Consider the following 15480-nt stretch of genomic DNA (forward strand, 5'->3'; position numbering starts at 1 on the left):
TCCCCTGTCTTTGGCGTCGCCGACTCCGACCCACCCGTCGGCACCGCCCCTTGACGAGGGGAGCCACGCGTGCCCTATATCTGAGGGGGTGGCACCTGCGGGGGTGATTGCGAGCGCTACATCACCGCCACCATCGCCAGCACCTGTCTCTCCGACTCGTCGGGGAGTGATCTTCTCCCCGGCCGTTAGAGCTGGCCTGGAGTCGGCCATGGCGCAGCTGCGAGCGCTGTCATCTACTCCTCCGTCACCAGGGGCGCCAGCATCCGGACTCGAGGAGGTGGACGACCAGCCCATACGATCTTCTTATTCATCGCCACTGCAGTCTACTCCGCCTCTTGGGGTCGCCGGGATGTCTTATTTATCGCCGCAGCAGACTACTCCGACTCTTGGGGGCGCCGGGATGGGCTCGGCGGCCGATGTTTCCCCTTCATCGCTGAGGCGTAGCGGGCGTCACTACGTCGGGACTGATGGTTCAGCAGACACAGACGAGGACTCTATGGTGAAGGCCATGCGTAGGACGGCGGTTCGCAACCTTGACTTCGAAGGTACCTCTTCTCGCAAATCTTTTATGTCTTTTGATAAATCCAAAGTTTCTTCAAATATTACTAGACTTGGAGTGTCACTAGGCCGTAATGAGAAAGAGGTAGATTTTTCGGTTAAGGCTCTTAAACAAGTGGAGTTCGACCGGCTTACGGTTGCTCCTAGATTGTCGAGTTTTGTTGACCCTCTCGTGTCAGATGAGGAAGATGAGGATGCTGATGCCAATCACGAAGGCAAGCTTCTCTCTCATTTGGTTAAAGACACGAGTGAAATAGACCTTGACGGTACTGTACGCGACACTACGCTTTGTGAGCTAGTCGCATCGGTGCGCAAGAGTAAGTCTAACTCAGCAAAGAAAAGAGGGCGCTCTTCTAAGAAAGCGAAGGTCTCTAAACAAAAAATTGGTTCAGCATGAGGCATGTTTTGGAATAGCAGAGGTCTGGGTGACTTGGCTAAACACAAACACATTGCCGATTGCATAAAGGATCATGCGTTGGACTTTGTAGCTATCACCGAGTCGGGCAAACGTGATTTTCCAACACGTACTCTCGACCACTTTTCAAATGGTTTGGACTACGAATGGCACGTACTGCCGCCGACCGGGAGGTCTGGTGGAATATTGCTAGGTATTAACTCTACTTACTTGCAACTATTGTCCACGTCAAAGGGGGATTATCATATTAAATTCCACCTTCGAAACAAGTCCGACAACTTCCTGTGGAGTTTGGTGGCTGTATATGGCGCCGGTCAAGAGGAGTTTAAGTCTGCATTTCTAAAAGAACTTGTTAATACCTGTCGAGACAATCCTCACCCCATGTTAATTGGGGGGATTTTAATATCCTTCGATATGAGCAGGAAAAAAATGACCGGTTTGACACTAGGTGGCCTTTCCTCTTTAATGCTGTTATTGACAGCCTGGATCTGAGGGAGATCACGATGTCTGGCCGTCAGTATACCTGGGCCAATAACCGACCAGTTCCAACATTTGAAAAACTTGACCGAGTGCTATTTACCACCGACTGGGAATATAAATACCCCCTAGCATCGGTTCGGGCTCTAGAACGTATTGAGGCCTTATCGGATCACACTCCTTTGCTAACCGATTTTGGACAACCAATCCCACATTCTAACCGTCACCAGTTTAAATTTGAACTGGGTTGGCTCACTAGAGAGGGATTTCATGACCTTGTTAAGAAAGTGTGGGCGCGTCAACCTCATGGTAACACACCCATTCAACGATGGAACAATCGAATTCGCGCCTTGCGCCGATTCCTTCGTGGATGGGCCAAGCATACTGCTGGCATTTACAAAAAAGAAAAACTGCGACTATCTACCTTAATCGATTCCCTTGATAAAATAGCGGAGGTCAAGCCTCTGACTGCTGTTGAGATTGAGCAAAAAAGCAATCTAAATGAGCAGATTGCCCACCTATTACGCGAGGAAGAGATTAAATGGTACCAACGTTGCAAGGCGGATTCGCTTGTGCAAGGTGATGATAATACGAAATACTTTCAAATGCTTGCCAATGGCAGACATAGAAAGAAACGCATATTCTCCCTTGACCAGGAGGAAGGCCGAATTGAGGGGGACGCACCACTTAGAACTTCCATTACTAAGTATTACAAGGAGCTTTTTGGACCTTCAGCTGAAACAAATTTTCAGTTGGATGAATCTGTTACTCATGACATCCCTCAAGTTACGGAAGCGGAAAATGGATTCCTAACCTCCCCGTTCTCTGAGGAGGAAATTCGAACCGCTGTGTTCCAAATGGAACACAACAAAGCTCCGGGCCCGGATGGCTTTCCCGCAGAGTTCTATCAATGTTTTTGGGACGTGATTAAGGCAGACTTGGTTCCGCTGTTTCACCAACTGCACACCGAAGACCTTGATATTTCTCGTTTAAACTTTGGGGAAATTATCCTATTGCCCAAGATTAAGGAGGCTAATCGTATTCAACAATATCGACCGATTTGCCTTCTGAATGTAAGTTTTAACATCTTTACGAAGGTCGCTACTAATCGGTTGAACGGGGTGGCTGACCATGTCGTAAAGCCCACTCAAACAGCATTTATACAAGGCCGCAACATATTAGATGGAGTGGTCGTCCTGCACGAAACTGTACATGAGCTTCACCGGAAAAAGTTGAATGGTGTCATTCTTAAAATAGATTTTGAAAAAGCCTACGATAAAGTTAAGTGGCCCTTTCTGTTGCAAACTTTGCGCATGAAGGGGTTTTCACCAAAATGGTGTCGTTGGGTAGAGAGCTTTGTTTCTGGAGGCAGTGTGGCCATAAAAGTTAATGATGACGTTGGCAACTATTTTCAGACAAGGAAGGGGCTTCGCCAAGGGGACCCCGCCTCTCCTATTTTGTTTAATATTGTGGCCGACATGCTAGCTACCCTTGTTGAGCGGGCTAAGCTGGACGGTCAAATCAGTGGTGTCATTCCACACTTGGTAGAAGATGGACTATCTATTCTACAATATGCGGATGACACTATCCTTTTCTTGGATCACGATCTAGACAAGGCAAGAAATCTCAAGTTGCTCTTATGTGCTTTTGAGGAACTTTCTGGTCTCAAAATCAATTTTCATAAGAGCGAACTCTTTTACTTTGGTGATGCTGCAGAATCAGCACCTGAGTATGCTGAGATTTTTGGATGTCAGCTCGGGCAGTTTCCGATGCGATATCAGGGTATTCCTATACACTATCGGCGTTTAACTATCGCTGAGTGGAAGTATGTGGAAGAGAGACTTGAGAAACGTCTAACCAGCTGGAAGGCCAAACTCTTGTCTTACGGGGGACGTTTGATCTTGATCAATTCTGTCCTAAGCAACATGGTTCTATATATGTTGGCATTCTTCCACCTACCGAAAGGGGTTCTCCAGCGACTAGACTACTTTAGATCCAGATTTTTTTGGCAGTGCGATAATGAATCCAAGAAATATCGACTGGCTAGGTGGAGCGTATTATGCAGACCTAAGAGTCAAGGGGGGCTGGGAATTCAAGACCTTGAGATAAAAAATATTGCTCTTCTCAGCAAGTGGGTTTACAAATTACTCTCTGAGAATGGGGTATGGCAGGAAATCATTCGCAACAAGTATGTGGGATCCAATGCCATTTCTCAAGTTCATTGGAAACCCGGGGATTCGCATTTTTGGAGTGGCCTGATGAAGGCCAAGGAATTCTTTTTCCAATTCAGGACCTTCTCAGTTAGGGATGGTTCTCAGGTTCGATTCTGGGAAGACACCTGGCTAGGGAACAACCCACTAATGGTGCAATATCCGAGCTTGTACAGGATTGTCAGACATAAATTTGTCACGATCAAACAAGTTTTAGGACAACAAAACCCTGATATTTCTTTCCGTAGGGACCTTCTTGGCCCTCGCCTGGCAGCATGGAATGAATTACTCACTCGTCTGGGGGACATTCAACTGTCAGGTGAGCCGGACGTCTTTCGATGGAACTTGCATCAGAATGGCAAATTTTCTGTCAAATCCATCTATGATGCAATGGTTCATTGTGATGTTCCAGTTGATAACAGGAAATTGTGGAAGCTCAAAATTCCTCTAAGAGTGAAGATTTTCCTCTGTTTTTTTACATAGAGGAGTCATTCTAACTAGAGATAATCTGGCACGACGAAACTGGCATGGTTCTAAGACATGTGTCTTTTGCCAACATGACGAGACTATTAGACACTTATTATTCGAGTGCAAATTTTCTCGGGCAGTTTGGGCCATAGTTCAGGTAGCTTCTAATTTATACCCACCACGTAGTGCACGGAATATGTTCGGCAACTGGTTGCGGGGTATTGATAAACAATTTTCTGCACATATTCTCGTGGGAGCGGCGGCCTTATGCTGGGCACTGTGGCTTACCAGGAATGATGTGATCTTCAATAACAAATGTGTCTCATCTCCTATGCAGGTTATTCATGTTTGTACACGATGGCTCCGTACTTGGTCTATCCTGCAGAGGCCGGAGGACAGGGACCTTTTTATGATGGCGTCTACACGGCTGGAGTGTTCGGTCAGGGAGGTTTTCTACCCCCATGGATGGCGGTGTGATCTATGGATAGGATCTACCGCACCTTAGCCTTGACATGATTTATTTGCTACGCTTTGTACCGAATTATTTTTTTATGCTTAGGGCACTTTTGACTTTTTGGCTGTGTGCATCTACCTATGCAGAGGCCGGGTTTTTTTTCAATGCGATTATATCACCTCGATATATCTATTCAATGAAAAGTACTTTATCAAAAAATATAAAATATATTAAACTGATAAGAAGAGATGGTGCGACACATCTTTGTTCTTCTTCTCTTGGTCTAACAGCCGGCAATCTAGTTCAAAAAAAAAAAACAGCCGGCAATCGTGTGCCTGTTGTAGTTTTCTCTGTTTTCATCCGGCCTTGGTACCATCGCTGTTTGCCTGGGCTGGACACTGGACAAGCATGCCATCCAAAGGCAAGACCTGGCCAGTCTTAAACATTTTAGGGCCATATAACAGCAGGGAACACATACACTTGTCATGCCCGGTAGCTCAAGTCAGAATCACATAGTATGTCTGCCGCCGCCGCCTGCAGGTATATGTACCTGTGGCAACCCAACCCCAAACCCGGCCATCTTCTACCACGACGGGCCAGCACCACACCGCCATTCCAACGCCCACGGCACACCGTCGTTGCCTCGCCGTCGCGCTCTAGGAGTAGTAGGATGGCCTGCTGGAGAGCAAACTCCGACGACGTGGTGGCCACGACGACGGCGCACTTCGTGTTCGTCCCGCTGATGCACCACGGCCACCTGATCCCGGCGGTGGACGCGGCGCTGCAGCTGGCCGCCCACGGCGCGCTCGCCAGCGTCGTCGTCACGCCGACCTATGCCGCGCGCCTCCGCCCCGCGGTCGAGTCGTCGGGCCTGCCGGTGCGGCTCGTGGAGCTCCCGCTTGACCTCGCCGGCACGGACGACGTCGACCGGATCCCGCTGGACCAGGAGGCCGCCTACCTCCTAGCCACGTCGCGCCTTCGCGGGCCGCTGGAGCGCCACCTCCGCGTGCATGCGCCGCCTGTCACGTGCGTCGTGTCCGACATCTGCCACCCGTGGACTACCGGCCTCGCCTCAAGCCTCGGCGTCCCGCGGCTCAGCTTCCTCGGCATGTCCGCCTACTGCCTCCTCTGCCTGCAGACGGAGCACCACGCGGCGGCCATGCACAACGCCTACGCCGCAGCGGACCCATACTGGCATCTCATGCCCGAGGAGCCGGTCGAGGTGAAGCTGCCCACCGCGCCCCCCGGGTTCATGCGGCTGCCAGCGTCTGAGAAGCTGGCGTACGAGAAGCTGGCATATGCCGTTGAGCGGGCGTGCGTCGACGTCGACGGCGTCCTCCTCAACACCTTCCTCGAGCTGGAGCCGGGGACGGTCGTGGACAGCGGGGAGGTCAGGAGCGTCAACGTGTGGGCCGTCGGTCCGGTGTCGCTGTTCCACCAGCACGAGCACCAGCACGTAGCGGCGCTGGCGGCAAGAGGGAACGCGCCCGCCGTCGACGCTGACGAGTGCCTCCAGTGGCTTGACGGCAAGGAGCCGTCCTCCGTCCTCTACGTCAGCTTCGGGAGCAGCGTCTTGCACGGGCGCCCCGAGCAGGTCATGGAGACCGGGCTCGGCCTCGAGGCGTCGGGGCACCCGTTCATTTGGGTGGTATCACCGGAGAACGCCGGGCAGGACCAGGACGAGGAAGTCCGCGGATTCCTCGAGGACCTGGAGGGCCGGTTGTCCGGCCGCGGGCTGCTGATCAAGGGCTGGGCACCGCAACAACTGATCTTGTCCCACGCGTCGGTGGGCGGCATCATGACGCACTGCGGGTGGAACTCGACGATGGAGGCGGTCGCGGTCGGGCTCCCGGTGGTGACATGGCCACACATGGCCCACCAGTTCTTGAACGAAATGTTGTCTGTGCAGTCGATGGGGACCGGCGTGAGCGTCGGGGTGGAGTGGTTGAAGGAGGAGGACGGGGAGGTGGCGGTGGTGGAGCGAGGGGCGGTGGAGAAGGCGGTGAGGAGCATCATGGGCGGAGGAGACGAGGCGGTGGAGAGGCGGACGAGGGCGGCGGCGCTCGCGACGAAGGCGAGAGAGGCCGTCCGGGAGGGCGGATCGGCATTCATCAACCTGCGCCGTTTGGTCAGGCGTTACCAAGCAGTGATGCCGCAGGATACATCAACATCACCTCAAATACGATACTAGGGTTTATCAAATTTTTGTCACCCCTGTTTAAGCTTTTGCACTTGGATTGAATAAAGAGTTTAAGTTTGGTCTAAACAAATGCCCCTATAGATTATGTTTAAACCTTGCGTTACTGATGACTCTGAACAAAATCAGCAGACACCACACCACATGTTGCCATTAAGACTGGAACATGCAAGACAGCCAGAGCTGCCCAACAACCATCACCTTCCTCCTCATGTGTCCTTTTTTTTGAGAGAAGATTGCCCCTCTAAAAATAAAAATAAGAAAGCACCCAGCCCAACACATCTAATCCCGGCAACACAACACCAAACAAGGATATGTCAACAAAAGGGGGAAATGTGAATCCAACGACTGAACAAAAAGCACATTTAACAAGGCCAAGCAATGAACAAATTAAGGCACCGACCGACGCATAACAGTTAGTAGCTAGCAGCAGCTAGTTTACCGCAACCAAACGTGCTGGAGTGCATAGAGTATGTCACAGCACACAGCAGGAAGCAGCAGATATATATGGTCTCACTTCACAGCTGATAGCATCACACACGCACTAGCGAGCCGTGGCCACGGAGGGAGGCGGGAAGACTCACTAATCCTCAGACATAGACTCATACTCTGAATACTCTCTATCTGAAGACTTAGACTCATACTCTGGATCTGAAGTGGGCGGCATGTTCAAATCCCGCGCGAGCTCCACGTCCAACTCGGAGCTCAAGTGCACGAGGTCCATCTGTAGCACGCCATCCACGTTGCCGGTTCCCTCATGGGTGATATCGTCGCGGAAGTACTTGCCGTCATCCGGATACACGATCTTCCTTGCGCGAATCTCGTCATAGTAGCAACGCCCTATTAACAAAATAAAACCTGGCAGTGATTATTATTCAGCAAGATGATGATAATAAGAGGGTGTTTGTTTCCAGGGACTTAGAGGGTGTTTGTTTTCAGGGACTTATTGGTGTATTATAAGTCCCATCTAAACCAAACATGAGGGACTTATAAAGACTTAAAGTGGGCATTTGGGACTTATGAAATAAGACTCTCAAGGAGGGACTTATATGGATTATAGAGACTTATAAGTCCCTTAAAAAGTCCTACCTGTTTGGTTTCTGGGACTTAATATGGACTAAAAGACCATATTATAACTAATTCAGATTTACGATGAATGGTACGTGCATGCAAGCATGATGAGAAGCAGATTGCCGTGTCCCAAACTACTAATCAAATGCTGTCACTTGCTAATCAGCCGTGCTGCGGCAGAAAAGTAGAGGACTTACCCACGTTTGCAGAGGGTAGAGGGCAGCAGAATTCTGTCCTTGGCTTACGTGAGGGCCAGGACCATAACTCGGCGTAAAATAGGGTCCTCGAAACATTCTCATCACAAGTTGCCATGAAGTTCACGTGGTGGCACGTATCAGTGCAGCGGTGCCAGCCGTGCTCTATTTGTTCCACACCAAATATAAAATCAAGTTCATACTTTGGCCCCTACAGCAAGCAAGAAATTAAGAAACAAAGAGTGTTTGTTGGTCAAATCAAGGTAAAGCGAATATCTGTACGTAAGTAGCAGCTAGTGATTGCAAACGGAGGAAGTTCAATGCCTACCCAAAAATGTTGGTCCGTGTAATCCTTGAGCAACTGAGCAATCTTTGAACGCAACCAGCTCCTCTCTTCCTCATACTCTCCTCAAGGCCTCTGCACAAAGTTCAGGAGCAGGAGCAGGAGCTTGCACGGTGCCACTAGTTTGAGACCTGGATTCTTTGAACTTGTCGCAAATAGCCGAGATACAGATTCTGATGTCATCGAAGCAAACCACACCACCACTAGTTTGTGCCTTGGTTATATGTGAGAGCAGCTCTCTTCGGCCATCGGGCTCGAGCAGCAGCATCTGTTGAAATTCACTGAGCTGAAGGGGTGTTGGGTGTCTGGCAGCCATGGCCGCCTCGTGGAAGGGGTTCTTTTCAGACCTCTTTGTTGCTGATGATAACATGTCAACAAGGACGACACATTTTAAACTGCAGAGCTTCTCCAGAGCACAAGTAATTGAGGATTGGGGGTCGGCGAACAAGGCAAGGTTTGCAAGCCCCTCAAGGGAACGAACAACTAGGCCGAGCAGAGATAGGGGGTCCATAACGTCATTGTACTCATTGAACATCATGCGGTCAGAAGATGAGAGAACAGAGCCACATGTGTCATGCCAGATTGAGTTAAGGATGATGTTGGAGAGAGGGTCACAGGGCCCATAGCAGTGGCCTGCCATGAGGATGCTTCGCATGAGCGAGCCCGAGGGTGCGGGCAGCAACTTGAGCGCCTCGACGTACAAGTTGTGAATCATGCCATGGAGGTACATCTTGAGAGAGCGCAGGTAATCGCAGGCGTCACCGCCACACGAGGTCTTGAGAATGTGTTTCTGGCCATTTGCTATCCTCAGGCAATGTAGCAGCTTGGTATGCAGTCCGGAGTGCAGAGACGAGATGGCGGTCCCGTCCCAGCGGAAGGCGGTGGAGGTGATCCTGGCGTCAGCTGTACTAGAGACAGGGGGCTTTGTTTTGGACCAGATAGCGTCGTCGCCGTGGTCGAGGTTCTGACGGACATGGACAACCAGCCCGTCATTGGTGTGGGTGATGTTGCCAACACACATCGGGGTCATCATCACATGCAATACAAGGTGGATTGCTCGGACATCCTCGGCCGTGAGAGGGGTGGCTGAAAATAGCTTCTTCTTCACAAGGTCGAGGTCGGCATGTTTGAGCCGGTTTGCCATGACCCGAGCCAAGGTGGCGGACGAATCGTCACCTGCTGAGGTGGCCGCCCACTTGAGGGCGGCCCGCATCCTGTCGGACTCATGGTCCAGCGCCTCCGGCTCGGCATGGTGGAGATCGTGCTGGACAAGCTGTTAGAATAGAGTTTGTAGAGATAGTTGTTTAAACTTATTATGTTCCTATCTCTTCTTCTGTTCTGTTCTTCCTCTCCAAGTTATATCTCCCTCTCTCGATGTATTTTGGAAGTATCCTAGCGATATTCCAAACCTTGTAAGCCACGGCAATCCTTCCATAAATATACATGCGGCCCGAGCAAAGGGTTTAACGCTTCCTATCAAATCTTACATGGTCATCAGAGCCCTTCCTCTCGTACGTATAGCTTTCCTGAAAGATCGATCTAGTTGATCGAGAGAGAAACCTGAAACCTAACCAGAGAGAGGCATCGAGAGAAATCATGTCAGGCACCAACGCCAGCACCGCTGCTTCCACCATCGCCGCCACCAATACCGCCCTGATCGGTTCCACCATGAGTACCATGTCCACCCAATCCACACCATCCACCTATGCATCTTCCGCCTCCCACAGCAGCGTCTCCTCTCTCGGGTCTCCTCCATCTGAGAAGCTCACGAGGACGAACTTCCTCCTTTAGAAGGCCATCGTGCTACCCCAAATAAAGGGAGCACAGATGGAGCACTTCCTGGACGCCGCAAGCCCGGCGCCCCCTCCTACCATCACCATCACCAAAGATGGGAAAGAGGAGCAAGTCTTCAACTACGCCCGGTCGATCTGGTTCGCCTAGCAGCAACAGGTACAAGGATACCTTATGGGGTCTCTGTCACGTGAGATTCTTGCGCAGGTCGCTACTCTTCAGACGTCGGCCGAGGTGTGGAGTGCCATCCACGCCTCCTTCGCTGCCCAGACGCAAGCACAGATCGTCAACACCCGCATCGCCCTCGCCAATCTGCACAAAGGGAACATGGGCATGCCGGAGTATCTGGCGAAGATCAAGGCCTTCGCCGATGAGATCGCCTGCACCGGTGATCCCCTCTCTGAAGGAGAGCTAACCTCCTATGTGCTCAAAGGGCTGGACATCGAATATAACCCGGTGATCTCAGCCCTGGCTGCACATATCGAGCCGGTGACCGTCTAGGAGCTTTACAACCAGTTGCTAAGCTTTGAAGTTTGCATGAATCTACTACAAGGTAACAATCTCCGCCAGTCATCAGTTAACTCTGTCACACGTGGTCGTGGCACTGGAGGCCGAGGCTGTGGTCACCGGTCACCGCGGTCACCAGGGGCGCGGCCGCGGCAACAACAACAACAGCGGGCGTGGGCGCGCCAACAACTCTGGCCCACGCCCCTCCGGCGCCTCCTACTCCAACACCAGGCCGCGTTGCCAGCTCTGCAAAAAGTCAGGGCATGAGGTGAAAGACTGTTGGCACCGCTACGGTGAAGATTACGTGCCCGAAGAGCGCCACGTAGCTGCAGCCATCAGGGAGCAAGAAGAAGCTGGAGACACCATCTGGTATGCTGATTCTGGAGCAACAGATCATGTCACCAGCAAGTTGGAGAAGCTTGCAAATCGAGAAAGATACTATGGCAATGATCAGATAAACACCACCACAAGTGGAGGAGGTATGGACATATGTCACATTGGTCAATCCTCTATTAATTTCCCTAATGTTAAACGTGATATTCTTCTAAAGAATGTCCTTCATGTTCCACAAGCCAACAAAAACCTTGCTTCCATGTCTCGTTTGTCCGCTGATAATAACATCTTCTTTGAAACTCATCCCAAGTATTTTTTTCATTAAGGATCGGGCAACGAGGGAGCTCCTCCATCATGATAGATGCGTCGGTGGTCTATATCCTATCACATTAAGAGCTTTTAGCCGCAAGCATCATCACCAAGTCTACTCCATCGTCAAGCCGTCGTTAGAGAGGTGGCATCAAAGATCAGGTCATCCTTCATTAAAAATAGTTGATCAAGTAGTGAATAAAGGCAATCTTCAATTGTCTAGTCGTGAGAATAAAGAGTCTGTTTGTGATGCTTGTCAATGTGCCAAGAGTCACCAACTCTCCTATCCTAGATCAAATAGTGTGTCTCATGCTCCGTTGGAACTGATATTCAGTGATGTATGTGGTCATGCCAGAGATTCCTTTGGAAGAAAGAAATATTATGTTAGCTTCATTGATGATTATAGTAAGTTTACATGGATATACTTACTTAAGTTCAAATCCGAAGTTTTCTCTGTCTTCCAAAAATTCCAAAAACTTGTTGAGCGTCAATTTAACAAGAAAATCATTACAGTCCAGAGTGACTGGGGAGGAGAGTATGAGAAACTCAACTCCTTCTTTCGAAGCATAGGCATTGAGCATCATGTTTCATGTCCCCATGCACACCAAGGTTCTGCCGAACGCAAACACCGTCACATCGTTGAAGTTGGTCTTTCCCTTCTTGCTCATGCATCTATGCCTCTGAAATATTGAGATGAAGCTTTCATTGCCGCCACTTATCTTATCAATCATTTGCCTAGTAAGGTCATTGGAAACACAACTCCCTTAGAACGATTGTTTCATCAAAAACCAGATTATAATTCCCTCAAAGTTTTTGGATGTGCATGCTATCCGAATCTTCGTCCATATAATCGCCACAAACTAGAGTTTCGGTCCACTCAATCTGTCTTCCTTGGCTATAGCAATCTTCACAAGGGCTACAAGTGTCTAGAAGTTTCAACTGGACGCATCTATATCTCTCGGGATGTGATTTTTGATGAAACTATTTCCCTTTTGCCAAACTTTATCCAAATGCGGGAGCCCTTCTTCGAGCTGAAATCTCTCTTCTCTCGGATCCTTTGCCACGTACTGATCATCGGGGGAGAATTAATAGAACATGATCATGTGTCTAGTCTAGAAGAAAATTCAGAAACTAATGGAAAAAATGCAGCTTTTGGCTATGGTTTTACGTGTGCAGAAGAGGACGAAAACCGCGCTGGATCCGATGCAGATTTGGTGCAGAACTGCGGTTCCAGAGAAGGCACGCGATCCCAGGATGATAGCCGCGCGCGATCCCAGGCTGACAGCCCTGTCGCTCGGCGCGTAGCAGCGTTCCCCGCGTCTCCTGAGGCGCCAAGTGGTGGGACCAGTCCACCTGCTGAGTCCGTGGCCGACCGAGGTCCAGGTGTGGACCCAGACGGCGCGAGGCGCAGCCCGTCCGCACGCGCTGCATGGGAGCCGGCGTGCTCTGGGGCCGGCAGCCCGACCAAGGTGGACCCAGCCAATAGTGCCATGCGGAGCTCTCCTGCTGAGGCGTGTGGTACGAGGCGGATCTCGTCGGATCCCGCGCCCACCTTGGATCTGGAGCCCTGCGGCGCGGCAGTCCAGGCTGATTCGGCTGGATCTTCTGCGGCCGGTTCTGATGATGTAGAAACTGCAACAACTGCTACACGTGTGTCACCGGAAATTCCTCAGCGCCATATCAGGTCAAAATCTGAATTATTCAAGCCTAAGGAATATAAGGATGGTGCAGTAAGGTATGATCCTCGCAAGTATGCTTTCCTCACTAGTTCAGGTGAACCTACTCATTTAGCCGAAGCTCTTGCTCACAAAGATTGGAAAGGGGCTATGGACAATGAATACTAAGCACTCATGAAAAATAAAACATGGCATCTTGTACCACCAACAAAGGGAAAGAATTTGATTATTGCAAGTGGGTTTATATAAGATTAAAAGAAAGTCTGCTGACGTGGTCATGGCAACATCGGCCGCCAGCACAGCGTTCCGAGCAGCACATACATGCGATGACGGTTAGCTTGTGCTAGTTCCAGTAAAAAACGACACCCTGATGTAGGAAATTAATTATGTCGCCGGATGCAGCTCTGCTACATCAACACTGGACTGGTTCCAACAAATAAAAATGTCGGTCAGCAAATTGATGTGTCTGTTGTAGCATTTTTTCGCCTGGTTGCAACTCCGCCATGCCAACGGTCATAGACAATGCTTGTGTTGCTTCCAGCAAAAAGTGATGCCGTATGTAGCAAAACAATTGCTGGATGCAGCTTTGGCAGCTTTTGACCTCATGTTTCCAGCAATTGACGATACCGGTTCCAGCAATTGGTGTAGGCGGTTCCAGCAAACATCATGGCTGGTTGCAGCATAAAGCGACCATCTGTGGTGACCGCCATGGCAGCTCCAAGGCGACGGCCATGGCAACAATTGGTGTAAGCCGTTCCAGCAAACGGCCATGGTCGCCTCCTGTGCTCATGCGCGGGAAAGAGAAGGAAGGGACGGGAGAAAGAAGATAACCAGAGGAAAAGAAAAGGAAGGGTTCATGGCGGGCCCAAGCAAACGTGCGTTGAGGAGGTTGTGTGGGTGACTAGTCAAACGTGTCTGAGTATTAACGCAGGATGCTGCGGCGCACGCCCGACGCAACGTTCAGCCGGCGCGCTGAAGGCAAATGTTTTCCTTTATTTTGATACAGAGGTAGTGTATGTGAGGATAGACATTTTTTTTCCTATTAATAACCGCTTAACAGAATGGTTTTGATGGTTTGTCATAAGAAATTACATCGATGTCATACCATAGGCTGACTCTCAATGGAGTATTTCATATCTACTACTCCTTTCGTTCCAAAATAAGTGACTCAACTTTGTACTAGCTTTAGTATAAAGTTAGTATAAAGTTGAGTCACTTATTTTGGGATGGAGGGAGAATATTACTAAGCTCCCTAGGGGTAAAAGGTCTCACAATTAATTGAGGTGTCCAACTGGAATTGGGTCACCTGATTTTGGTCAAGTCAAAGATTTCTTAAATCTCTCATTCTATTATTTTATACTATATATACATTATGCTTTCTAGATTTTTAAGTCCTCACAATTAATTGAGGTCTTCAGTTGAGAACTTGGTCATCTAATTTTGACAAGGTCAATAATTCCTCAAGGAGCTCTCCCATTTAATTATTCTAATTCACTATATTCCCTAATTTTGAAGCTTTTTTATTCGATTGAGATATTCGATTATCAATTTGGTTTACGATTTTGATCGGGCCAACGGTTTTTCAAATCAATCAACACCAACCGGCTAGAAAAACATATCAACCTTGTGCACCCTCTTACTACCTAGAAAAAACAAGCACCACCATGTGATGATACTATAGCACCAATATAATACATGTAGCCACCGACGCGAAAATTTACCTGCAAAAGTATGAGTTGATTAGCGCATAACACAGAATCACACCATGAAAGGCCCACAAATAACTGCATTATAAATAAACATAAAACACACTCCATCATCTCCCCTTTCCGCCAAACTAAATATTACATCAGTTCCAAAATACAAGGGGTATTAGTTCTTTGGAAACTCAAATTTCTTTAATTTTGATCAAGTTTAGAGCCAAAAATATCGACATCCACAATATTAAGCCAAAAATTATGGAAATTCATTCATGATGAATCTAATAACATCAATTTGATATTACGAATTTTGATATATTTCTTCATAAATTTGATCAAACTTAAAGAGGTTGGACTTTCCAAAAAAGTAATACACCTTATGTTTTAAAACAAAATGAGTAATTTATTTTAAGAATCTCAACAACACCAATGACGCAGCAAAGCGCACCCAACCCTTCTAATTTAGATACTATATAAGCACACGGATAATGTGTACATGATGATACCAAACTGCTACTTCAACAAACAAGTTTATCTACTCATATAAAACAAATGAGTTGGTGCTGATGGTGAGTCTGCCGTCCAGTGTTTCCGGCCGTTCGATCTGCATCCAACATGTACGAAACCAGCTGTAGCATTTTTTATAAAAAGACACCCACCACCCGCTTCACATCTGCAACAAAACCCTTGGTCTCTCCGTCCAACCCAATCCATCCCCGACCTCACCCAAACACAAAGCATGGAATCGATCCATCTCAAAAAGGGGAAATCTATGGA

General features: G+C 49.0%; 1 protein-coding gene and 1 pseudogene across 1 annotated transcript; both read left to right on the top strand.

Annotated features, from left to right (window-relative positions):
* Positions 1 to 5279: 5279 nt before the first annotated feature.
* LOC119283737 (UDP-glycosyltransferase 73C6-like) lies at positions 5280 to 6773 on the top strand. Its single transcript, XM_037563157.1, has one exon. It carries the CDS (start codon positions 5325 to 5327, stop codon positions 6771 to 6773), a length of 1449 nt encoding a protein of 482 aa, XP_037419054.1. The 5' UTR covers positions 5280 to 5324.
* Positions 6774 to 10571: 3798 nt separating this feature from the next.
* LOC119290351 lies at positions 10572 to 10710 on the top strand (annotated as a pseudogene).
* The last annotated feature ends 4770 nt before the right edge of the window (positions 10711 to 15480 follow it).

This window comes from Triticum dicoccoides, chromosome 4A (genome assembly GCF_002162155.2).
Source record: "Triticum dicoccoides isolate Atlit2015 ecotype Zavitan chromosome 4A, WEW_v2.0, whole genome shotgun sequence".
Classification (NCBI taxonomy): Eukaryota; Viridiplantae; Streptophyta; class Magnoliopsida; order Poales; family Poaceae; genus Triticum; species Triticum dicoccoides.